The sequence below is a fragment of the Pelophylax lessonae genome (genome assembly GCF_965119305.1).
Source record: "Pelophylax lessonae genome assembly, chromosome: 3".
In the NCBI taxonomy this organism is placed as follows: domain Eukaryota; kingdom Metazoa; phylum Chordata; class Amphibia; order Anura; family Ranidae; genus Pelophylax; species Pelophylax lessonae.
The window spans coordinates 279566316-279593542 of NC_138770.1; the positions used below are offsets into that span (position 1 = coordinate 279566316).

General features: G+C 42.6%; 1 protein-coding gene across 1 annotated transcript in view; it reads left to right on the forward strand.

Moving 5' to 3' along the window:
- Nucleotides 1-20126, forward strand: part of TTC14 (tetratricopeptide repeat domain 14) — a 33317-nt gene extending 13191 nt beyond the window's left edge. The window contains exons 6-12 of the mRNA XM_082252560.1: nucleotides 8420-8572; nucleotides 9563-9634; nucleotides 9724-9843; nucleotides 12546-12668; nucleotides 14982-15099; nucleotides 16540-16649; nucleotides 19302-20126. Coding sequence (XP_082108686.1) covers nucleotides 8420-8572; nucleotides 9563-9634; nucleotides 9724-9843; nucleotides 12546-12668; nucleotides 14982-15099; nucleotides 16540-16649; nucleotides 19302-20106 — 1501 coding nt within the window. The 3' untranslated portion in view covers nucleotides 20107-20126. The remainder of the gene's footprint in view (nucleotides 1-8419; nucleotides 8573-9562; nucleotides 9635-9723; nucleotides 9844-12545; nucleotides 12669-14981; nucleotides 15100-16539; nucleotides 16650-19301) is intronic.
- Nucleotides 20127-27227: the final 7101 nt, after the last annotated feature.

The following is a 27227-nucleotide window of genomic DNA, read 5'->3' on the forward strand; positions in this document are numbered from 1 at the left end:
GGATTTCCTCCACGTGCCTATTCGGTGACCCGAATCTTGGCTTTTCTGCAACAGGGGGTTGAGCAGAAGCTGGCCTTGAGTGCTGTCAAGGGTCAGGTTTCAGCGTTAGCAATTTTCTTTCAGAAACCTTTGGCTACCCATTCCTTGGTGTGGAATTTCATCCAGGGGGTGCGGCACTTGGCTCCGCCAGTGCGCGCGCCCTTACCGCCCTGGGATCTTAATTTGGTGTTGTCGGTTCTTCGGAAACCTCCCTTTGAAAATATCAGGGAGATTCCCTTGCTTACGTTATCCCAGAAGGTGGCCTTCTTGGTGGCCATTACTTCTGCACGCAGGGTGTCAGAACTGGCCGCATTATCTTGTCGTTCCCCATATCTGGTGGTTCATAGGGATAAGGTGGTTCTTCGTCTGAATCCATCCTTCCTAAAGTGGTTTCAGAGTTTCATCTAAATGAGGACATTGTATTGCCTTCCCTGTGTCCTAAGCCCAGTCATCCTCGGGAGTGTGCGTTGCATTCCTTGGATGTGGTTCGGGCAATCGGGGTATACCTGAAAACTACGGACTCGTTTCGTAAAACGGATTCACTTTTTGTGATCACGGATGGCCCCAAAAAGGGGTTGCCTGCATCTGCCGCGACTATCTCCAAATGGATCAGTCAGACGGTGGTACAGGCTTATTCTATTAAGGGTCGGAATCCTCCGTTCCCTGTTAAGGCGCACTCCACTCGGGCGCTCAGTGCTTCCTGGGCCTTCCGCCATCAGGCGTCAGTGGTCCAGGTTTGCAAGGCGGCTACCTGGTCGTCGGTTCATACCTTTACAAAATTTTATAAAGTTGATGTGATGGCATCGTCGGATGCCTCTTGGCTGCAAGGTTTTGCAGGCCGCAATTTGAGGAGACCGTTGGTCTACCTCGAGGGTTTTTTTCTGTTGGATTTTCAGTTGAGTCTCATCCTTTTGTCTGATGAGCCTTTAAAACTTCTAGTTTGACACCTGTTGGGCCTTCTAGATTGGATTTTGATTTCTGTTATCCCACCCCTCATTTGTGGCACTGCTTTGGGAGGTCCCAATTTGATATTAATCAAGAGGACTGCGTCTGTCAATGAGCGACAGAGAAAAATTGATTTTTGTAAAATCTTACCGTAAAATCCTTTTCTCTTAAGCTCATTGACAGACACAGTACCCGCCCTCTACTTTTAAGTTGGGTTAGGTTAAATTCTCTGACACTGCTTTGTGACATAACTGACATCCTGTAGCAGGGAGAGAGAGGATATACCCTCTGGGACTGCCCCTAAGGTGTGGCCAGAACGTCTTTCCTTCTGCCTAGTGTCCTACTCCTGTAGAGGGCAGTATAACCCAATTTGATATTAATCAAGAGGACTGCGTCTATCAATGAGCTTAAGAGAAAAGGATTTTACAAAAATCAATTTTTCTCAATTCCTGTCCTCAGGGCCCACTAACAGGCCAGGTTTGCAAGATAACTGAAATACATCACAGGTGATATCTATGCTGCTCAGTGATTGCAGTATTCTAGTCTGCATCTCCCCAAGGTAATACTTAAAATCCTGGCCTGTTAGTGATTCCTGAGGACAGGAGTTGAGAACCACTGATCCAAAACAAGAAATTTAATTGTCTGGCATTCCCCCTAGCCAGAGTCCCTTTGCAATTTGAATTACAAAACAATTTCATATAGACAAGACGGGCTGACAGAAAAGTTTAAGTTCAACAGCTTTGCAAATTCACTATCAGTAGTGCAGCTAGATTTGCATTATATCCACTTTGGCACTCACACCTTTTCACCCCTCATGGACCAGAGCAATTTTTAAATTTCTGCTTTGAGCCTGTTTGTTAGGCTATAATTTTGGCATTCCTTAAGATAACGTGTAATGCATATGATTTTTTTTTTTTTTTTTTTTTTTTTTTTTTTTTTTTAGGACAAACGAGGCTTTCTTTTTGCGAATATTGTCCTGCAACAATAATTTTTTCCCCCACAACCCTTAGACAATAATAAAACTAAACAAAGGGCACTTTTTTCTTTTTTTTGAGCAATGTTACTGTTAATTAGTGTTACTGCACATAAAAAGTGTGCATTTTATTCTGTAATTTGTCCTGTTTAAAACACTAAAATTATGATTTTGGTACAAAGCATTGCAAAGTTATTTACAAATTTAAAGGTTTTTTTTTTTTTTTTTTTTAGTGACCTGCCTGTAAATTGTATGTAAAAGGTGTGAAAATAATAATGAACAAAGCAAACAAAAAACAGAAAAGTTTAAATATTTAGTTAATAAAATTGGCAGGAAAATTATAATTTAATAAAGGAGAATAAGGAGTTAATGCTGATTAGTGTAAACTAATGGTAATAAGGGGTTCAACAAAGAAACCTTTAATGTAATACTTGTTAGTTTGCTCTAACTGACTTCATCTGCAGATCGAAGTTCATCCCTTTGATCTTTGATCTGTAGATGAACAGAAAGATAGAACATGAAACCATGTTTCATCATTGTATCTTTTTGTATTTGCTGCTGAGCAATGTTGTTGATAAACGCTGCCAGACTCCTTTTTTTCTTTTTTTTTTTTTTTTTTTTTTTTTTTTTTTTTTTTTTTACCGCACCTGCTGCTTGGACCTCCTTTTGTACTCGGCAATGTAGGTGTGATTCATCAGAGCAGAATTGCCATGTACTGTGACGGGGAATCCTGGTAGCGGGGCAGAAAGATTGGACACACTAGACAGGCCTTGTTGTACAATGATGACTTTTTGTGAGCGTGTCTAGCACTCCCAGTTTTTGCAGCTAGATATTGCTCTGTATGCATATAATGAGCAATTATTTTCACCAACTAAATAAAAAAAGCTGCTGTCACCTTGCTGTTGGTAGAAATCTGTGGTACATAAAGTTGTATTTGCAGAGAGAACCCACGGTTTGCCTTTTTCATGATACTCGAACATTTTCTATTCTGTCTATCTAGTTCCTGAGCTCTTCCAATATGTTACCATGCTGATGTCATAGGTTTCCGGCATGCTCTTTCAAACATTCAACGATTAAAACCCTTCATTGTTAGTAGGTTTGGGGCCAGTGCTATGACCACAGAATATTTATAATACCCCCCCTTTTTTATTGTATGCCACTTTCGAAACGTAATCCCGGCAGTACTTCAGTTTTGAGTAGTGAAAACTGTAAGAATGTATAGCAGTAAGAAAAAAATCTTGAGTACAATAAGCTTTCCTATTTAGTCTCTTCTTCCCCCTTTCCTAAATTTTGCAAACTTGTTGCCACTTTTTGTTTTGTAGCATCATATTCAAATAAGCAAGATTTAAAATAGCTTTGTTCTATTTGTAAATGGCTTGCCATTACATAATTTTTTTTTTTTTATATTAAGATGTTTGCGTATATGCAGTAGTAACTCTTAACCTGTTTTTTTTTCCCTGTTAAATTATATAGAATAGTGCAATAAAATATTTGTTGTAAGACCATACCGGAAAACTTTGTCCCCAAATCAGCAATGTACTGTAGATATCAGTTGGGCATCATAAGTGATGACAAAATGATTTTCAATTCCAAAGATACAATGCATCCTGAAAATATTCACAGCGCTTCACTTTTCTCACATTTTGTTATGTTACAGCCTTATTTCAAAATGGATTAAATTTAATTGTTTTTCTCAAAAATTTACAAACCCCATAATGACAACATAAAGAAGTTTGAAATCTTTGAAAATGTATTAAAAATGAAAAAAATCACATGTACATATGTGTTCACAGCAGGGCCAGTACAAGGGGGGGGCGGGTGCCCTGGGCGGTACAATTTATTGGAGGGAGGGGGGCGCAGTGAAGTGTACTTCTGAAAAGGACAGCTGTGTGTGATTGCTGTACCTCCTGCAAGGATGTGCCGAGTGCGCTCCTGCATTCGGCACAAGCCTTAGAGCAGACCAGCTTTTCCTTTCAGATCACAGTCAGAGCGGCTGCACTGACACTTCTCCCCCCCCCCTCCCTCCCCCACAAACAGGAGAGGAGACAGAGCTGCTTCTCCCGCCCTCCCCTCCTGTGCTTGCCCCGCCCACACTCCCCGACAGTTTTCTGCCACAGAGAAGATGATGTGTGGGCGGGAAGATTGAACACCAAGAACCAGAAGAGGAAAGATGGAGTCTGATCCATCCCATCCATCCACTCCCTCCCTTCTGCTTCCCAGTGAGTACTCTGATGTAAGGATCTATCTCTCCCTCCCTTCCCCCTTCTCTGTCTCTCCCTTCTCTGTCTCTCCCTTCTCTGTCTCTCCCTTCTCTGTCTCTCCCTTCTCTGTCTCTCCCTTCTCTGTCTCTCCCTTCTCTGTCTCTCCCTTCTCTTCCCCCCCCCCCCCCCCCCGGTCTCTCTCTCATTTAATTTCTGTAACATGCAGCATGAGGGGGTTAATGTATTGTCCCTGATACATCAGTAACACTGACACTGGTGCCACTAATGCAGCACAAATGGGTTAATTAACTGCCACTGGTCATTAATGTATCAGTGACCAGCACAATACATTAACCCCCTCATGCTGCATAATACAAATTGAGTCAAACACCAGTGATAAATACAAAGTCCCAATGCGCTAATAAAGGTTCTTTGGTAACAAACGCACCATCTGCCAACTTCAATTGAGTGATCCTGTGACAGTCACCTTCACCATAGATAAAGTTCTCGCTTACCAGACTGCACGGACTTCGAGAAGCAGGGTGACATCAGCACATCACTCCGTCAGCTGACGTCACCTCACTTCTCAAATCCCGGAAGGACAGGTAGCTGCGATTAGCCAGCTGGCTTGTTTTGATCCTAATGAAATTACATGTTCTTCTTGCTATAAGTGCAATATTTTATACCTTTTTAAATAAAGTTTTTAAAGATTTTTAGACTACTACGAGCAAGACTTTTGTATTTTGGGGACCATCTGTGATATTTTAAGAGGTTCCTGGGACAGTTAACCACTTCTATACCCAGCATATTTCGGCACTCTGTAAGAACGCTGAACTGGGGGGGCGCAGTTTGCCATCTTCGCCCTGGGCACCATATGACCTTGTCCCAGCACTGGTTCACGGCCTTTGCCATGACACAAAATTGAGCTCCGGGGCATCCCGTTTCCACTGGTCATCCTTGAGATGTTTCTACAACTTGATTAGTGTCCAACTATGGTAAATTCAGTTCATTGGACATGATTTGGAAATGCACCCACCTGTCTATTTAAGGTCCCACAGTTAACAGTGCATGTCAGAACACAAAATAAACATAAAAGTGAAGTCAGCGCCTTAAGAGCCCATTCAGACAGGGGCGACACGACTTGCTGGGGCGACCTGTGAAGTCGCGTCAGGGCGTGGTCACGTGGGAAGCTGACGCCAGACCTGGAGGCCCGTGGCTGGGTACCGAGCAGCGGGCCATCTAGACAGGCTACGGCTACAGGACGCAGGTTTTCTCTTTTATTCTACGCTGATATGTACATACTTTTGTAAGTGCAATGTGTGAGGGATTTTCTTGTGTGGGGAAATAAAGCGAGTTATGCAGAATTACGCTATGTCACTTCATTGATTTACATGTATTGCGAGTACTATGCTGAGGAGACCATCGGCTGGCAGTCACCTATTTTGTCCTCCTCCGGTTGAATTACCCTGTTGTTGGAGGTGGACGGGGGATCCAATGTACCATTTGTTTTGGCGCATTTACCTTATGTATCTGGTGAGTTCCCAACCTTAAGGGTGCACACTGTGGTGAGGTGGAGGTCTCCTGTACCTGCGGTTTGGTGACAAGTCTCTTTGAGGATTTACAGTCTTTGGATCTTCATCCTCTGGCTAATATTGGGACTTTATGCATGAACTCTTGTTTCCTTCCTGCACATAGATATTGATTTTAGTTCATATTTTGTGGACTTCACAGCGCTGCTAGTGTGTTGGTATAGTGGGAGCTATATGCTCAGACATTTTACAGTACACACCTCTCATATATATATATATATATATATATATATATATATATATATATATATATATATATATATATTATATTATTTTTTGCATTTTATGTTCATAATTTTTTTATGTTTAAGCGCTGCAACCTACATGTCAGGACACAAACCAAGCCATGAAGTCTGAGGAATTGTCTGTAGACCTGTAGGATTGTATTGAGGCAAAGATCTGGGGAAGGGTACATAAAAAATTTCTGCCGCATTGAGGGTCCCAGTGAGCAGTGTCCTCCCATCATCCGTAAATGAAAAGTTTAGAACCTCCAGGACTCGTCCTAGAGCAGCCGTCTGGCCAAACTGAGCAATCGGAGAAGGGCCTTAGTCGGGGAGGCTACTAGGAACTGCTGGTCACCCTGACAAAGCGCCAACATTTCTCTGTGGAGAGAGGAGAACCTTTGATGAAAACAATCATCTCTGCAGCACTCCACCATTCAGGCCTGTATGGGTAGGGTGGCCAGACGGAAGCCATTACTCAGTAAAAGGCACATGACAGCCCACCTGGAGTTTGCCAAAAGGCAAGTGAAGGACTGTCAGACCATGAGAAACCAAATTCTCTGGCCTGATGAAACAAAGAATAAACTCCTTGGCCTGAATGGCATGCGTCATGTCTGCAGGAAACCAGGCACCGCTCATCACCTGGCTGATGCATCCCTACAGTGAAGCATGGTGGAGGCAGCATCATGCTGTGGGATGTTTTTTAGTGGCAAGAACTGGGAGACTAGTCAGGAGTGAGAGAAAGTTGAAAGCGGCAATGTACAGAGACATCCTTGATGAAAACCTGCTCCAGAGCGCTCTGGGCTTTAGATTGGGGAGAAGGTTCATCTTCCAACAGGACAACGACCCTAAGCACACAGCCAAGATAACAAAAGGAGTGGCTACAGGACAACTCTGTGATTGTCCTTGAGTGGCACAGCCAGAGCCCAGACTTGAACCCGATTGAACATCTCTAGAGCGACGCTCCCCATCCAACCTGATGGAGCTTGAGGGGTCCTGCAAAGGAGAATGGGATAAATTGCCCAAAAATAGGTGTGCCAAGCTTGTAGCATCATACTCGGGAAGACTTGAGGCTGTAATTGGTGCAAAAGCTGTGAATGCTTGTTTTTTTCATTTTTTTTTTTTTTTATTTTTAATACATTTGCAAAGCTTTCATATAGACTTCTTTCTTGTTATTATGTTATAATGCCATTATTGTTTGTAGAATTTTGAGGAAAATAATGAATTTAATCAATTTTGGAATAAGACTGTAACATAACAAAATGTGGAAAAAGTGAAGCACTGTGAATACTTTCCGAATGCACTGTAAGTAGTATGATATGAACCAATGAAATTTCCATTTTTCTAAGGTGTAATCAGGTATACTAGAAATCTGATAATAGATTGTAATGGGTTGAAATATTCTTGTTGACTGCCTAACTGAGAAAATACGTCATTAGATGGGCACAGAGATGAGCAAAGGAAAGATGGCCTTCGCTCATCTCTATCGCCTAGGACAGTGATGGCGAACCTTGGCACCCTAGATGTTTTTGAACTAATTTCCCATGATGCTCAGCTACAGCGCAGAGTGCATGAGCATCATGGGAAATGTAGTTCAAAAACATCTGGGGTGCCAAGATTGGCCATCAATGCCCTAGGAGGGCTGGAGCAACGTCACTTCAGGTGCTGGCCCCATGTAAACAATGTGGTTTTTTTTTTTTTGATCTTTTGCTTAAAGGTAGAGGAGAGATTTGGGGTCTTCTAGACCCCAAGTCTCTCCATAAAGAGGACTTGTCATGCCGTATTGGTGTTTAGCAAGGAATGTTTACATTTCTTGTGATGGCAAAAAGTTATATATATAAAAAAATTAAAAGAACAGTGTAAAAACACAAAGTAATAGATTTTTTAAAACTCCCCCCATCTCCCCTTGCTCGCAGGCAGTAGTAAATGCATACATAGGTCACGATCACATATGTAAACTGTGTTTACACCACATGTGAGGTATTGCTGCAAATGTCAGAGCGAGCGCAATAATTCTAGCACTAGACTTCCTCTGTATCTGTAAACTGGTAACCTGTTGAAACCTGTTTAAAGCGTTGTCTACGGAGATTTTGAAGTATCAGTTTTGGCGCCATTCCTGATTGTTACTTGTAAAAGAGAGTGGCAGAAAAAGGCCTGGTCAGCAAGTGGTTAAAATGAAAATGAGGAGGGCTGAATATGGAGTAATGGTCATTTAGGACTAGAGGGGTAATGAGGAAGAGACTTTATTCTTCTCATATTGTTTCCTAGACATGGGGACAAGGTTTGGGGGGGAAGAGGGTGGTGTGTGCAAGTTGATGTGTTTTTTTTTTTCGTGTGTGTGCGCGCATATATAATAAATAAATAAAAAATATATAATTTTATATTTTTTTTCATGCATTATCTTTCTCAAAATGGACAGTATGTTTGACTTTCCATTTGTTTCTTTTAAAGGCAAAGTGCTGCTCAGTCACGCAGCAATGACAATTATGAAAAGGTGTTAAGGCAATCCATAGCATTCACAAATCCATCCACTGTTGAATTTCTTCTGAATTCTCTTGGAATTGTTGAGTCTAACCCACCGTCCTTAATACGAGGCCTTCAAAGGTAATATTGTTAAAGTAAATGACAGGTTTACAAAAGATAAAGTAATGGAAGTGTAATGTGTATAGTTTACAAAAGTGTTCTACATGTTACACTTACAATATGGTTTATGAGAAAAGATTGCAATAATACGTCATTTTATAGTAACTGTGTTGCGCTTGAAAACGATTCAGTAATGAACTCTGCTGTAAATGCCACATTAGCTGTCAGGGCTTTTCTATTTCAGTGTTGAGCTGGTCACATTTTACCAGGCATAGAATGCTTTTGTTGTGCAACAAAACAGCATGATATAGTATAATCTGGGGCATGATGGGTGAACCTGTGCATTGCTCATTCAGGAGTTAAATGCCCCTTGTGTAAATGCATCTTCCCTTTTCACCCCTACCACTGATAGACTTGTAGGTTTGGGCAGCATGTGACTCTCTCCCCTTCTACAATGTTACAGGGAAGGGTAAAGGGCCCTTGCCTTGTAATTTCTGGTGAAGTGACTTGGAGTTTGCAAAGTTTTGTTTTCACTCCGCCAGATAACTAGAGCAGAAGTAAAGGCGAGTATATGTAGCAATAGGTGTAGAGAGAGCGGTTAAGGAAACCTGTTTCTTTGACCTTCATTGGGAAATCACTGGCTCAGTTTATCTCAAATTACTGATATGCTGACTTATTTAATTTGGGGAATACAAGAATTTGTACACAATGTAATTGGACTCTAGAACAGCATTTTTAGTTCGTTCTGTGGGCTAGCTTAGGCCAAAGACACACCAAATGAGGACATTTCAATATGCTGCTGTACTGCAATGGGGAGAGCATTGCAGGTATGGAACTATTAAATTTCACTCCCTTTTTTGTATTCTAAGGTATTGCCATGCTGCATGTTTGACACAGGCATGACTGTTCCCACCAGTGGCTATATACTGTATATATTCAGTTTTTGAGTTGAGTTGCTTTGTTGAAATGAATGCATGTTTTTTTTATTTTTATTTTTTTTTCTATGCACAGAGCAAATTTCTGTGATCAAGATTATGCTCCATCCTTAAGGAAAAAACAATCATCAACTTGGGCATTAAAGTGGTAAGAATGTTTTTTACACGTTATTTAAAAGCACCACAAAAGGCAGCAGGATGTTTTTTAATTTGATTTTATTTGATTATTTTTCATAGTGTGAAACAAGGTGTTGATTACTTTAAGTGGGGTCGGCATGTGGATGCTATGAACGAATATAACAAAGCTTTGGAGATTGATGCTAAAAACGTTGAAGCTTTAGTAGCACGCGGTGCACTGTGAGTATTGGTTGTCTTTTATGCACTACTTTCATGTATTGATAACATATTGACCAGCCCCAGTGTGGTGCCAGACGAGTATGGGGTTGGAAAATAAACCATGGAAAAAATATAATCTGCAAAATCAAAATGGAGAGCATTTACTCAGTGCCCTTTTAGGATAACCATACAGCAAGTGAAGCACACTCATGGAGTATCTCCATAATCAGAGAAATTATAAATATTGCGGTGGTTTTGGCCTTTTTTTAAGCTAAATAAATGTTTATTTTTGTGCTTTCATCCAGCAGTATTTGTAAGAAAGAGAGATGTGCCAGGTTTAGCATGTACATCTCTCTCTACATACCGAGGTGTTTTTATAGATCAGATGACTTTCTCAGGGTTTTTTTTTTCTTTAAGTCATTTTCCTGAATAGCTTTGAGAGAAAAGGCTCCACCACATAACGTCATCCACTATTATAAATAAAAAATAAAGTTCAGTCTACTCGCATGCCTCAGTTCTTTGTGTTTCCTCCGGCAAACAGGAGAGCGTCACTGATTTTGTTTTTTGTTTTGCTGTTGTGCTAGTTGTAGGGGCTTCCTGTGCCAGCTACTCAATTACATCCCTCGGACAGATTAGACAAGGGAAGTTGGATCATTGATCTATCTTCCTTTTTTGCCCAGATGTTTTCCTCCCACCGAAAATGCTGCAACCAATCCCTCAGCTGCATTTTTGTTCTAGAAGCATTTCCCTTTCATTGCAATACCTTAATCCTCCTGGTGCTATTTCCTGATAATGGAATTGCTCACGTGGGGTAGATGGTACATGTGTCCCACGTTTTGCTCACCTGCTACTATGGCCATCTCCTGTCCTGCCCCAATGTGACTGAGTTAGAGAACGCTGGGGATCAGGTTTAGATGGGGGCATCCCCATCCCTGTGTGGCACTATGAGCAGTCAGAATCATTTCCAGTGAAGCACATCCGCCAGTTGGTCACTTCCAGTTCTTTCCATTCATCTGGAACATCGCTTCCAGTGTAGTCTTTTGGCCAAAAGTGTCACTTCTAGTAAAGGATGATGCATTTTCAGTCTGCAGATGCTGGCAAGACAGCTGCTGACTGGTATCAGGAATTCACAAAAATGAGTGGACTAGGACACAAGGGGCTGGAAAAGCGTTATGGTATCTTTGTCAGCATCAACATTTCACCTATCCATATTGCGAGGCCTAGGGCCGGAGTCGCTTATTTTAAGGAGGTTGTGGTTACTCTCCATACAGATGCAAACCATGTCTGAAGCCATACCACCTGCCCTGCAGATCCTGTTTCACAGGAAGGCTTTTTTTTTTTTTTTTTTTTTTTTTTTTTTTTTTTCCTTTTTACTATTATATCAACTGTGGGTATAAAATTGTGTATAGGTACGTTTTTGTGTTTTTTTTTTTTTTTTTTATCTGTTGGTTAAACTAGATGGACTTAATAGTTTTTGTTTCAACCTAATAATGTAATTTTTGTCATGCAAATTGTTCCACTGGCTAAAACTCGACTGTGGGACCTCAACTTGGTACTTTATTTTTTTTTTTTTTTTTTTTTAGTTTAAACTCATCTGGGATATTACTTTAGTCCTTTTGACTCTGAGGGTTATTTTTTTGTTTTCCATTGCGTTGGTGCTAGAAGTTTCCAAATTGTCTGCTCTTGCCTGTTAGGAACCGTTCCTGGTACTCCACCATGACAATGTGGTTCTACAGCCTCAGTTGTCCTTTTTACTCAAGGTGGCTTCTTTCATCTCAACAAAGAAAATGTGTTGCTGTCTTGCTACCCTAAACCTCTGACTTAAAGGGACAAGGCTTTTCACACCTTGGATGTTTGTGCGCTCAGGTGTTACCTGAAGTTGACTGTTGCAATTCGTTGGTCGTATTCCCTCTTTGTGCTTCCCAAAAGCCCAAGGAAGGTTCATGCAGCTTCCAAATCATCCATTTCTTGATGGATTTGTAAACGTATTTCTCATGCTCTGAAAATAAAGGTTCTACCATTTTTGTGACACTTATTCTACTAGAAGTGTTGGTGCTTCTTGGGCTCATCATTTATCAGGCTTCGGAAGCTTAAGTTTGTAATGTTACTACCTGATGTTCAGTCCACGCTTCTACAAAGCTTTACCACATGGAAGTTTGAGCTGCTGAAAATTATTCCTTTAGTTATCAAGTTTTGCAGGTTGCTGCATGAGTTTCCAACCTGTTCTGGTTTTTGTTGTTTGGGGCTTGTTGTCATTATGTCCCACCCTCCTTTTTAGTGCTTTGAGACATCCCTATCATAATGGAGATGAAGATACCCTGTGTCCTGGGATGTACGATAAAACAAGTAGGATTTTTGATTTATGTTTAAGATCTTTTTCTTGGAGTACACCACTGTACACAGGGATCCCACCCTTCTTCCTTTGTGGTTCAGGACTTGCTACAAAAACGTAAACCTGCCTAGCTGGGAGGGGTTAAACTTAGGAGGGGATTTCCTTTCTTTTTGTCAGTGTCCAGTCACCTAAGGTGGCAACAAAACTCTATAGTAATGTATGTTTAGACAACCTGTGCCCAGTGATGTACCGCAAGAATAGTTTTACAAGTAAACCTAAAATCCCTCTTTTTTTTTTTTTTTGCGTTGAGAAATTAGCCTAATCTTTATCAAGTATATAATAGCACATGGTGCTAAAATAATGTTTCTAAAATATGTTTTTCTTTTCAAAGATATGCTACAAAGGGAAGTCTAAACAAAGCAATTGATGATTTCGAAGTTGCTCTAGAAAACTGCCCTACACATAGGAATGCAAGAAAATACCTTTGCCAAACCCTTGTCGAAAGAGGGAGACAGTAAGCACACTTTTATTTATTTTTAACCATTCCTTTCTGTTATTTTGAAATTTGACCAAAAAAGCAAAAGGGAAACGATATGAAGGTTTTACCCCCTGCTAAATAATAGATTGGGGGGGGGGGGGCGCTTTTATCCTAAAATTGGTTCATAAATAGCCACAGGCTTTACACACTAGAGCTGAAGGAAGATAACAAAAAGGGTATTGTCCATTATTGGTATAGATAAAGGCAAGACCATTCATTCTTATCAAAATGCCTACTTTTTTACCTTTCTATAGATTGATCTTGACCTGATCTAAAGATGGGGACAGTGCTTAATTGCATACATATTATGGTACATGGAAACACACCTGTTAGGTTTCAAATCCATTCCAATCAAGCCCCTTAAATCTTAGGCCAAAGCTTTAAATGGGGCCTCAACGTCTGTCCAAGCCCAAATTAAACCCACCTCTGGCATTCAGCCCTCAAATTCTAGATAATCTACTTCCCACCTGCATTCTGGTATTAGACAGTGGAATGACATCCCCCAACAATGGCAGGAAATAGAGCTTAATATCCTCTTGGGCAAGAGCCAAGATTTTTTTTGTAAAGCCTGTTCCTAAGAATTAAGGGAGCACAGGAATATCTGTGTAAGAACATGCTTTTGCATGGACTACAGGTTGCCTGCCCTTTAGGACCATTTTCACCTTTGAAAAGGGTTTTAGGCCAGATCCGGTTAATGTGAAGTATTATTTATTAAGATCTTCTATTTTAGAGGATTAAAGAAATGCTGAAGCACATGTTTTAAAAAAAGGATTTTAGTTCTCTCCATAAAATCCTTTTATAAGGCTCGGTTCACATATATGCAAATTGGATGTGTTTTTAACCGTATCCAGTTTGCATAACGTGTATAGGACCGTCTTTCAATATAGCCAGCTCACACATGCGCAGGGCGGACGCGGTGCGGTTTAAAAATCTTTACCCCAAAAGGAAGAAAACTGTTGCTGTAACTGTTGATAAAGTGTTATCTGGAGTTCAGCTTCAGTTAGTGTATCTAGATCTGCTTGCATGCCTAACCCTCCCCCAGACTAAAAATACTGTTGTACATATGTGCCCCCTGTGCTTCTTCATCCAGAGTGGTGTCTCACTAATACAGGGAGTGTGTTACTGGCTGGATCACCGTGTGTGTGGTGGGGGGGGGGGAGAGAGGGAAGCCTAAAAGAAAATGAAATGCATCTAATGATTTTTTTAAGCTGCAATATATAGGTTGTTTGGGTTTAAGTGGCGGTTCACATTTGTGCGATGCGGGAACGCTGCGAATATGCAGCGTGATCCCGCATCGCATCCGCATCTCTGGCAGTTCACACTGCCATATGTGATATGCAGGGGGTGTCAATTAAAAGTGAGCACCCCCAGTTGCGATCGCAGTGCGATCTGCAAGTTCGCACAGAATCGGATCACACTAGTGTGAACCACTATGCAATCCGATTCTGCTGCGGATAAAAAAAAGCCTCATGTGCGAGTTTAGTGCGGATGCGGTGCGAATTCAGCCATACAAAGTGTATGGCTGAAATTCGCACCGCACATGAGATCGCATGTAATTTAGGAGCATTGCCTAAGCAGCCTAGTCTAAGACCTGGTCTTCTCTACATATATTCTCTAAGCTTTGATCGAAAGGTTCTGCAAATTGGCTGTTTAATGCCGTAGGTTTCCTTTTTGTCTTGAGATCTCTTGTTGGGCTCTTATTAGGACAATAGTGAATTAAAGCAGTGGTTCTCAAATCCGGTCCTCGGGACCCACCAACAGGCCAGGTTTGCAAGATAACTAAATTACATCACAGGTGATCTCATTTGCTTCTCAGTGATTGCAGTATTCTAGTCTGCATCCCCCAAGGTAATACTTAAAATCTGGCCTGTTAGTGGGTCCCGAGGACCGGATTTGAGAACATCTGAATTAAAGTGTGGTTCACAAATTGCATTTTTTTTTTTTTTGTGGCACTTGAGCATTGAAGTTGAGTACCACTGTTCTGGATTCTTGATTGGCCTTACCACTATAGGTCCTCTAGAACTGGACAACCAGAACAAGAATGAGTTTACCTCTTGTTCACTCGCTTTTCCCTCCACCCATGATTATTACTACATGGTTTATAAATACACATCATAGAAAGACGTGGGTATAACAGTTTAAATGTCATGGTAAATTTATTACGTGGCTTGCTTGGAGTGTGTTCTGAAAATTATATGCATATCAAGTTTTAAATTAAGTGTATTTGGCTGTATCTGTTTCTCATTTAGTCAGTGTAATCCTTAACGTTTTGATACATCTTAACTGTAGGCTTGAAGAAGAAGATAAACCTATGAATGCAGAGACATACTATAGTAAAGCTTTGACTATAGACAATACCTTTACAGAAGCTGAGGAGGCATTGAACAAAGTTCGACAGTGTATACAGGTGATCCTTTATTTTCTGTTCTTTCACTTCAAGCAAATGGCAACATTTGCATTGCTGGTACATGATATTTACTGCCCAAAAGCTTGAGGAATTAATTCTAATTTTACCCATTAAAGAGGTTGTAAACTCGTTCAAAAAATTATTATTTTTTTTTTTTTACAACCTGCAAGAGAAAGACATAATGAGCTAGTATGCATCGCATACTAGCTCATTATGAAATACTTACCTTAGAACGAGCCCCCGCCGTGCCGCTCTCTTACCTGTATGACGAGCGACATGTTCAGTCGCCCGTCTTCCGGGATCGCGGCATCCGGCCATCTGATTGGCCGGAGCCGCGGTGACGTCACTCCCGCGTGGGAGCCGACGGTCACGGCACGGGGCTCTGAAGGAACGGCACGATCAGCCGTTCCTTCAGAGCGCATGCGCCAGTGACGTCACTGGCTGCATTAAATATATGCAGGTAAATATCTCCTAAACCGTACATGTTTAGGAGATATTTACAGTACCTATAGGTAAGTCTTATCATAGGCTTACCTATAGGTACAACTTCCTGAGGAGGGTTTACTTCCTCTTTAAGAGAACACAACACAATGCAGTGCAATGGCAGGGTGCTTAGCTGCATTCTTTATCTGGAAATTTGGACAGCTTTTTCCTCAGTGAAATCAGGCATGCAGACTACACTCATTTAATATGCACCCATGGTGCCGCTTCAATTTCTTAATGCGTAAATAAAGATAAATCATACATTCCCCCTTTCCCATTCACAGGGGATGGGAATCTAGAGTAAATACAGGTTCATGCTTTTAATGCAATTTTCAATCCAGTAATTTTGGCAGTGTTTTCATTCTGTCAATCAGGAATGTGATTTTTCTTTTTATGTAAGAATGTTTTTTATCCTGTAATACTGATTATATGTTTTTATGCATGTCTTCCCCTCTGCTCTGAACTGTTGGTGCTGTGGCTGTGAATATCCATTATTGCTCTACCCTATTGAAATTGGACTGCGATTCCAAAACTACCAACTGTATTGGACCTGGGTCATGTAAACTGGTTTGTATGAAATTATTCTCTCTCCTTTCAATTCTCTGTTGACAACATATAACACGTTTTTTACTTGTTAATCTTATGGGTTTGCTAATGCTACCCGGTCTGCACTCTGATCATTGGTATTTGTGTACTTTAATGCTTGTGTGCCAATGGGTGCAAAATGGATTGTTCAATAATAACTGGGAATTTATGTATCGTTCTGTCTCACACTTTATGTAATTATGTGCTATATGTTTTTTTATATCTATCTTATATTTTTGTTTGTGTGTGTTTTGCATGTTTATAAAATGGCACACTGGCTTTTATTTTGTGAATTGTGGGAATTGGTAAATATTGGCTGTTATATTTTAATGTCAATAATGATATCTTTTTGATGATTGGATTTAAAAAAAGAAATCTTTGGATAAAAGAGAGAAATCTGATGAGAAGGAAGAGAAAGCCAAAGAAAAGAAAATAGAAACAAGTGCAGAAAAACTGCGTAAACTTCTAAAAGAAGAGAAAAGGTATAGATATTTAAACTTGGTACGAAGGGTCCAAAGCAAAGGTTTGTCTGTAGCACATTTTGATGGTGTAACTTCCTTTTAGACATTCATTCTAATGTAGCAGCCAACTGGGTGTTGCGCTTGGTATCCATTTCCTGTATACTTCCTCTAAACTGACCTTTTAAAGTTTTCTGCATGAAATACACTTTATTAGAGGTTTGTTTTTGTTATTTTCACTTTAAGTAAAATGAAATGAACTAAAAATGTACTAAAATGAAGCTGTGTTGTATACAGTAGTTGGACCTAGGGTATCAGTCTATCCTGTCGGCCTTATTCACACGGGCACAGAGTGTGGCATTTTTTATGTGGCTGTTGTCACCCAGAGCTGCATGCTGGCAGCTTATCTAAGTGTATACAGATGCAGCTGCTGTACAGACTCACCTGCACAGTAATGTTTGACAGGCATGCAGAGGTGGGTGCTCAGAGCCCTGAATGCACACTTTCTGTGCTCCGAGCTGTGCATACATAGGCTGCATGCAGCTTCAGGCACTGACAGATGCAGAAACAAATGCCTCCATTAAAGTGGTAGTAAACTCTTGGAATTGAAAATTCGCTGACAGGCAGGCTTTTTTTGTAACTGAAGGGACCCTATCAATGGGTGAAGTGATCTGAGCCGCACATGCGTAGCTCAGACCACATTTATAGGCAGACCTGCATGCCGCGGCAATGTGAGTCCCGTGCGTGTGCTCGGGAGTGACGTCATCTGCATCCCAGCTATTCAAGCGCCTGAAGATCAGGAACCCGGAAGGAAGACTGAGCAAAGATGGAAACTGCCGGAGACCAAGGAAAGCCATGTCAGCGTTGTGCTGGAGGGTTCCGTCTGTAGGGAAGTCTGTCATAATGTACTAGTATGCAGTGCTGTCACTTCCTTTGCCTCATGACATGCTTCAATACTGGCCCATTTCTGTGATGGGCAATCCTAATAGCTCATTCGGAAGGAGTGTACAATGCCAGAGATAGAAGCAGTGTTGAGGTGTCTGATATTTACAGGAATTGCTACTTTTAGAAATATTTCTCCCCCTAAAGGTTAAAGAGAAGTTCCACACTACCAAACCACCACCAGGCGCTCATGCTATAATTCACCAGAATGTGAACTGTCCATGGGCCATATGCGTGGTGCTAATGATAATGATGGTTGGAAGTCCAGAGCCCAGTAACGTAAGTAGCCGGAAGTGAGCTAAAACAGTTTATTCCAACAATGAAGCAGCAATAAAAAAAGCAAGAAGCCAGAGCTGAACGTGGAACAGCATTAACAGAGGTGAATCCGATCCCAACCTGCAGCAGCAGAGATTAGCTGGATGGCCCTGATGAGGAGAAACCTGCGTATACCAGGAGATCTGGATGGAGGGCAGATTCTGTGTGAGAAAGCTCCCTGCTGCTGCTCAACATTGGGGAATCATAAATCACCAGAAACAGTGTGGCTGGAACACAGGGATCAGCTGATCCATCAACCGGAACCTGAATAAACAGGAAGTGAAGTCAGTTGCCAGGGCTACATGTTTTGGGGCACACCCCTTTGTCAAATCCTCTCTTGGCGTCCAACAGAGGCATGTTAATAAAGGGTTGTTGATAATAAAAAAAAATATTCAACATGCATAACAAGCATGATAATTGAAAAAACAGTATATAATGATATCCACATTGGTGCCATGCATATATATTGTAGGAACATAAAATAAAAAATGTATACACTATATAATGTGTATATAATAGGGGATCTAAATATATTATAAAATCTCACTTTCTGCTACTCATGTTACTGGGCTCTGGACTTCCAACCATCACTATCATTAGCCCCACACAAATGTTCCATGGACAGTGGTTTGGTTGTGTATAATTTTTTCCTCCTCATCCATGGGGACACATTGTGGTTGCCCTGCTTTTTATGTGCTCATTACTAATTGTTGTGCTCAGCTGTCATAATGAACCTCTGATGGGGAGCCAGTCTTTTTGCTCCCAATCTGCTTGTGTTGTGTCTTAAAGAGAAGTTGTAGTCTCCTGTCTGCTTCCGATCACCTAGGCAAAGTTCTGCTTTAGGAACTCGTCCCCCGCTCCTCTTGAAGAATTGCCACTTTTGAGGAAGGGCATGGGAGCGGGTGCATGATTTTGACATTGGCTCCTGCTGCTTTTAATCACAGCCAATGAGGAGGGAGAGGGCAGGGCCGAGCCGCGGCTCTGTGTGTGAATGGACAAGCAGAGCAATGGCTTGGGAGTAAGCTGTTTGCTCTGGGGCAGGAGGGAGGGGCTAGGAGCACTGGCAGAGGACCCCAGAAGGGGAGGATCAGGACTGCTGTGTGCAAAACCACTGCACAGAGCAGGTAAGTGTGACGTACGTTTGTTGTCTTTGGTTTTTTTACCTGTCGTTTTAATATTGAAGTTTTTTTTTTTTAAACCTAATAGTAATAATAAATACAGAGTTGTTCTCTGTAGTTTATATATTCAGAGATCCAATGTTTGTATGTCCCATATCCTATGAGATATATTCTTGAAGTCTTTTAGCTGGGGAATTAATTTGATGCATGTTTTAAAGGACCCCTACAGGCAAATGTTGTTTTTTAAAATGCTAAACACATTGGTTACTAAGCATTAATTTAATTGCTTTGATGGTGATAGAAAGAAGAAACGCAAAAGAAGATCTTCATCTTTGTCTTCAAGTAGTTCTTCTTCAGACTCTTCTTCCTCAGATACTTCTTCTGACAGCCATAAAAAACAGAAAAAGCGGAAGAGACGTAGAAAGCATTCAAAATCATCCAGCCACTCAAAGAAGTCATCTAATGTGCCACTCCATAACCAAGAGGAAGTGTGTACCCCTCCTGCAGACACCTCTGCCTCATTTCTCAAAGTAGACAGTCGTATAGGCTATGAAGAAAGGGATAGACATAGTCAACGTAGATCTATAGAAGGCAAAACGCGGTATCGTTCTTTGTCCTCCTCTTCCTTGGAATTTATGGATCCTGGGGGAGGAAGGTCTGAAGATTCAAGAGATTCTTATAGCAGTGTAAAGACTCAGGCCAGCAGTGCCATATCCTACAGTACAGCTTCAGTTAGTAAGTTTAAGTCTGAAAGGAGAGATTCTACAGATTCTTGCCACAAAAGACCTGAAGGCAAAGAGAAAATGTATTCTAATCGACGTGAAGAAACACAAAAACCTTGCAGAAGCAAGTCAGACTCTTTTCCGAGTAAGTATCGATCAGAACATGACATCACAGAAAGAAGGCGTAGTTTGAGTAGCAGTCGGCCTTCTCAACAAACTGCCCAAGTCAGCAGTAGAAGATCTCAACAAGAAGAAACCGAAGGGAATGACAAAGCACAGAATGCTCATTCAGCTGCCAAGGATTTGCCTGGGAATTTACTGAATATTCTTAATCAGATTGCTGAATTTGAGAAGGAAAAAGGTGTTAAACAAAAATGTAAATAAAAATTCTTGCTTTTTTACAATGACTTTTTTATTTTAAAATGTAAAAATCTATTTTTTTTTTTTTTTTTTTTGAGAACAAATAAGCAAATCAACTTCTCTCCAAAATACTTGGACTGTTTTTGTAACTTTCTCTGTTTAGTGTATTCTGTAAAACCTGAACAGGCGTGGCTTATGTTAAGCATGTACTCAATTTTTTTTTTCTAGTATGCTGCTGTATCCAAAGAACTAGAGGGAGCTGCTAAATTACATGGTCTTTTTTTTTTCTTTAAAGCAGTAGTTAATGCTAGATTTTTTTAATAGGACCCCCCTGAACATTTGTTATATGCTATTATGTTCAGCATACTTGCACATTATGACAGACTCCCCTTTAAAACTGTGCTCCCCTCCCTCCTCTCCTTCCCTCCCCCTCTCTCCTCCCCTCCCCCTCTCTCCTCCCCTTCCTCCTCCCTCCTCTCCATAGCAGGGTGGGCCTGAAATGTTTGCTTTGGGCACTGGATCCTGATTTCAGTATGCACCTTGGCACATGATGCAGTGAGTGTAGTTATCCTCAGTGTTATACGGGTCCAAGGTCATGGTCTAGTCTCTTGGCACCCAGACCCTGTAGACCCCTGTGGTGGTATGCTCACTATGACAGTTGGAGTCTGGACCCTAAACTGAACTGGCAACATGGACAAGGTAGAACAGGTCAGGTTTTCTCTACCTTTTTTATACATGGCTTGATGGATCTGTATTACACACTACATTCTTATATTACAAGACACACTACAGGGCCATGCACTCAAGTGATTTATGGAGGCACAGGTTATGGGGATGAGAATCTAAACTATCTCTTGTTTTTTCCCATAACTTTTATTAGCTTACTATTTGGTGTTAGATAACATTATAGCATTTACCAGTTCTACTGTTGGTTCTTTTTACCTCCTAGTAGCAGAAGTTCTACTGTGGCTAATGGAATAGTGCTTATAAGAGACCTAACTGGCCACTTCTAGTGGCTGTTTTTTTTTTGCTAACAATGCACGCAGGTTGTTTGCTGTCCCACCTGTTGCTAAATACCACAGAAACCCAACCACTGGAACTTGGTGCCTTGGTTATTGTGATTTCCTTTTACCGGATATGCTGAAGTCCCTCGATCAATGTCCATTTCAGTAGTACCCCTTTGTTAGGCAGTGGCGAATGACAGGTGCTTTGGGGAGGGAGCACATTTAATCTGCTACAGGCCCTGAGGAAATGTGAAGTTCCTCTCAGATTAATACTAGTTTTCTTTTTCCAGAGAAAGGTCTAACACCAACATCATTCCCTTACAGACGTTCCTCGCGGCCAGTCTAACTAAAGTACAATTCTCTTCCACTATGTTAACATATTTCTTGCTCATAAAGTTTATTAATATAAATAACATAGTTACAGAATAACATTTCTGTCACAGACCAAATAAAAGGAAATATAATAGTGTAAGGTCAGTAGAGATGCAACCCAAGTGAGAACCAGATACAACAATAAAGCTAGTCTGAAGTGCAAATGTTCCCTCTACAACTGACATATGCCTGAGAAGAACATTATTAACAAATCAAGGAGTTCGTAATAAAAGTTAGAGAAATAATTTACAAAGAACACAAGGTTCTAATGGATGCTATTTATGTCAAGAAGTATGGAAAACATTGGGACGATAAGTGCATGTTCAGGCAATTAGAGAGGGTATTGCATAAATCTGACGAGATAGATAATCTAGTAATCTAGACGACCCCCCCCCCCCCCCCCAGTCTAGCCAGCGAGCATGCGCAGATCTCGTCTCCGCATTAGGTAGGTCGCGACATAGCCCCACTTGACAGGGGCTGGCGTGTGAGGCCGCATAGGACCGGATCTTAGCCCGAGTCACAGTATTCCTCCTGGCCGATAGCCCCCCATTTCGATGGAGAGGGGTTCTGTCTGGAGCGGTGTCCGTCTGGTTCCTGGTATAGTGAGTAGCTCCCTCTCCCACTGGAGGGTTTTGTGGTGGACATGGGCCTCTCCTTGGGACGGTCAGACCCCCGGATTCCCCTCCTTCCCGCAGGCACCCCCCCATTGCCAAGTCTCTCTCATCCTTCCTCTCCCCCCCCCCCCCCTTATGCTGGGGCTGTTTGGGGGGGTCTGGTCACTTTCCTGGGATGTGGGCAGGGGGATAACTGGCGATGGGTGCCGGGGGAGTTCACTGCCGGTAACTGGATGATTGACTATGCTGGGGGGGTTGTACCTGGTGGGGGCTCATGCCAGGGCCTACCATCCTGTCTGGATCTGTCCTTGCGGCCTGGTCGCCCTCCTGGGTCCCTGTAAATCGAGCCGGGCTGCCATTTTGTTGTAACCCGTGTGTTTCATTACATGGCGGCCATATTTGTGGCCACCGGACTACATTTTGTTGTGGTTTGCCGTTGGAAATGGTGGCGGCCATGACAGTGCAGCCCTGTGGGTGGCAATTTTTGGCAGTTGGAGCTCCTCATCCCCTGGTACTGACTCCTGGATCATTTTACTTCCTGATCGCCACACGTGTAATACAGATCCCCCCTGGTGGCTGCAGGTGCCTGTTTCTGTGTGTGGTGAGTCTGATGGGGTCCTCTTCCTCTCTGCTGAGGATCGCTTGGTGCTTTGTGACCAAAGCGTCCACGCGGGATCCCTAAGTGCTTTACTAGGTGTTACCCCTTTGAGGAGTCTCTTCTTAAGAAGTGTGCTGTACCACTGGTGGTAGACCCTCTGGTTTCCAGATTAAACAAAGCAACCATGATTCCGTTTGAAGAGTGCCTGGGCTTTCAGGACCCTGCTGACTGCAAGGCAGAGGCTGTGTCCCGCACTATGTACACTCTGGCTGGTTAGGCAATGAGGCCGGTATTCACTATTACCCTAGTGTCCTAAACACTGACCGAGTGAGCTAAGCTCCTACACCGTGACCAGCTGGTCCAGGGGCTGCAGTTTTTCTTTGATGCCTCTTTCCATGCGGCTCCTCTGATGGCTCGCTTCTCTGTTTTGGCAGTGGTCCTTTGGCGTGTCTTTTGGCTTAAGTGCTGGTCTTTGGATCAGACTTCAAAAAAAGGCCTTGACTGATCTTCCTTTTCAAGGAGATTGCCTGTTTGGAGCTACCCTGGATTACATCATTAAAGGTCTCACAGGGGGAAAGAGTACTTTTCTTGTACGGGCTACTAAGGGCAAGGAACCTCGTTGTAGATGTGAGCCTTTCTTCTCGGCTCATAATACGTTTTTGTGTTCCTCAGGGTCAACTGACAAGGGCATAAAGCCTTTCATGGCTTCTTCTGGAGGATCCAAACAAACCTGGTCTGGCAAGCCAAGATCAGGCTTTCCCAGACCAGTGGACAAGGCTCCTTCTGCATGAAGGTGTCCCCCTCCCCACACCCATATCGGGGGATGTCTTCGCTGGTTTCCGGTCCTGTGGGTGCACAAAGTCATTCGGTCCGGCTCCACGATCGAGTTTCGCTCTTGTCCCCCAGCAAGGTTTTTTCCTTCCAACTTGCGCCTGTCCTCAGACCTCTTACAGGGCCTGTTTGGGGCGGTACAAGACCTGTTCTTTCAAGGGGTGATTGTCCCGGTTCTGACCTCAGAACGTTTTCAGGGTTTTTACTTAAACCTGTTCAGTTCCCAGGAAGGAAGACAAAGTGCGTCCAATCCTGGATCTCAAGGCGCTAAACTGCTTTGTGCAGGTGCAGAGGTTCAGAATGGAATACATTCAACCGGTGGTATCCCTGTGTTGGGGGGATTTCCTCACCTCTATCGAATATCAGGAATGCCTACCTTTTACATTCCAATATGTGTACCAGTCACCAGCGTTTTCTCCGCTTTGCTGTGGGAGAGAGTAGAATTATCAGTTTGTGGCGTTACCCTTTGATCTGCTCCTCCCGAGTTTTCACAAAATCTTAGCCCCGGTTCTAGCTTTACTATGCCAAAGGGGGATCGTGGTACTGGGCTAGAGAAGTTTCCATTCGGATAAAGCATTTAAATGATTAATCAATGTTCAGCACTTTCCTGGAGTGGAAAATTGGCAGAAGCATTCTCAGTCGGCAGGCGTTGGACCATGGGGAGTGGTTCCTTCATCCAGGGGTGTTTCATTAGCGGTCTCCCCGGTGGGGCACCTCTGAGGTGGGTCTGTTGGTGTCTTGGCTCAACAGAAAAGGGAAGAGTTTTGTGGCTCGGTCTAGAGATCCTCTGGCAGACACCACAGATGCGCTGGTGGCCCTGTTGGGTCAATATCATCTGATTTTACGCCTCCCCTCTTCTCTAGCTTCTGCCCAGCTTTCTACACAGGATCATGGCAGAAGGGATTCTGGTCATCTTCGTGGCTCCCCGGGCTTGGTATGCCGATCTGGTATAGCTGGTCACCGACGTTCCTTGGCAGCTTCCCCTCAGGGAGGATCTGCTGTCCCAAGGACCGATCTTCCATCCTGCTTTACAGTCGCTGGCTTTGACGACTTGGCTGTTGAATGCCAGGTGCTGAAGGATAACGGTTTATCGGAGTCAGTGATTCCTACACTGTTGAAAGCTAGGTATATCTACCTCTAGGAAGATCTACTATTGTACGTGGAAGACGTACATTGTGTGATGTGAATCTCTTGGAGTTCTTCCTTGCTCCTTCTCGGATGCTCGGATCTTGACCTTCCTTCAATTGGGGGTTGAACAGAAATTGGCCTAGAGTACCATCAAGGGCCAGATGTTGGCTTTGGTGGTCTTCTAATTACCTTGGACCACACACTCCCTGGTGCGTACCCTTCTTCAGGTTTGCTGACATTTTGGTTTCTCCAGTGCATGTTTCGTTGCTGCCTTGGAATCTTAATTTGGTGCTTTCACCTCTACAGAAGCCTCCCTTTGAAAATATTCGGGAGATTCCTCTGCTTACACTATCCCTGAAGGTGGCCTTTTTTTAGTGGCTATCACCTCTGTGTGCAGGGTGTCGGAACTGGCAGTGTTATCCTGTCGTTCGCCTTACTTGGTGATTCACAGGGCTAAGGTGGTTCTTTGCCCCTGTCCCTTGTTTCTGCCAAAGGTTTTCTCTGATTTTCATTTGAATGAAGACATTGTGTTGCCTTCCCTGTATCCCAGGCCTAAACATCTGAAGGACAATGCCTTGCATGTGGTCTGGGCAATTAGGGTGTACCTGGCAGCTATGGAGTCTTTCAGGAAGATAGGACTCTTTCTGCTCACGGATGGACCTCGAAAAGGGTTGTCTTCTTCCTCTGCAACCATTTCCAGATGGATCAGACAGAAGGTGGTTCAGGCCTATTCCATCAGTGGTCAGGTTCCTCCTTTCCCTGTCAAGGCGCACTCTACTAGGGCGCTTAGTGCATCCTGGGCTTTCCGTCATCAGGCGTCTGATGCAGATTTGCAAGGTGGCCACCTGGTTGTCGATGTACACTTTTAAAGTGGATGTGTTGGCATCTGCGGATGTTTCTTTTGGCCGCAAGGTTTTGTATGCTGCTGTTAAGGGGACCTAATCCTCCTGAGGGTTTTTTTTTTTTTTATAGGTGGGCACTAGTTGTTTGGTTGAGCTCCTGTTGCCTGGTTGGCTAATGTTTAGCCTTGGGATTTCTTATGTTGTTCCTACCCCTCCTGTTTAACACTGCTTTGGGACGTCCCAATGATTATGAATATCAGAAGCTGTGTCCGTCAATGAACGAAAGAGAAAATGGGATTTTTGACTTGCTGTAAAATCCATTTCTCTGATGTTCATTGACGGACACTGCCCCCACCCCTCTGTGCAGTTACTTTTCCCCTGCCACTGCTTGTAACAAAACTGAGTAGCTATAGCAAAGAGAGGGAGTATATCCTCTGAGACTGCCCATGCATATAGCCAGAATGCTTAGTGTCCTACTCCTGTAGGGGGCAGTATAACCCAATAGTTATGAATAGCAGGAGCTGTATCTGTCAATGAACATCAGAGAAATTGATTTTAGGGCAAGTTAAAAATCCCATTTTTGCAGAGATTAGGCTAAGAGTTCCAGTGAAGGGAACTCTTAAGGCAGGGCTCTCAAACTGGTGGCCCTCCAGCTGTTGCAGAACTACAATTCCCATGAAGCATTGCAAGGCTGACAGTTGCAAACATTACTCCCAGTGGCAGAAGCAGGATGGGACTTGTAGTCCTACAACAGCTGGAGGGCTGCCAGTTTGAGACCCCTGTCTTAAGGCATCAGCAAACCAAGACATTTTGGACAATTTTATACTCCCACCTTTGTGGGAACAGTGGGGTTGGCCCTTCCTGTTCTAACATGACTGCGCACCAGTGCACAAAGCAAGATCCATAAGGATATAGATGAGTGAGTTAAGGGTGGAGGAACTGGACTAGCCTGCGCAGAGTCCTGATCTCAACCCGCTAGAACACCTTTGTATTGAATTTGAGTGGAGACCGCCAGCCAGACCGCCAGCTCATCCACATCAGTGCTGACCTCCTAAATGTGCTTTTGGAAGAATTGCCAAACATTCCCATAGACCTACTCCTAAACCTTGTGTACAGCCTTCCCAGAAGAGTCGAGGCTGTTATAGCTGCAGAGGGTGGGCCAACGCAGTGATGAACCCTAGGGATTAAAACTGTGATGTCCTTAAAGGTCAAGTGCGTATGAAGGCAGGTGTCCCAATGCTTTTGGTAATATAGTGTATGTGTCAAAGGGATATAGTCTCTTAAAGTATTCACACCCCCTGGAAATTTTCCACATTGTCGCAACCAAAAACATAAATGTATTTTATTGGGATTTTATGTGATAGACCAACACAAAGTGGCACATAATTTTGAAGTGGAATGAAAATGGTTTTCAACATTTTTTTTTACAAATAAATATCTGAAAAGTGTGGTGTACATTTGTATTCAGCCTCATTTACTCTGATACCCTTAACTAAAATCTAGTGGAATCAATTGTCCTCAGAAGTCACCTAATTAGTAAATAGACTCCACCTGTATGTAATTAATTTCAGTATAAATACAGCTGTTCTGTGAAGCCATCAGAGGTTTGGTCTAGAACCTAAAGCTGGATACACACTATACAACTTTTGTTGGCAGATTTCCTTTAGATTTACCTTTTCTATGTAGTGCAAGGGCCTGCCTGATTGCATACAAATTGAAAGTGTTTAGATTTGACCTCATATATGGTTTTGGTAAG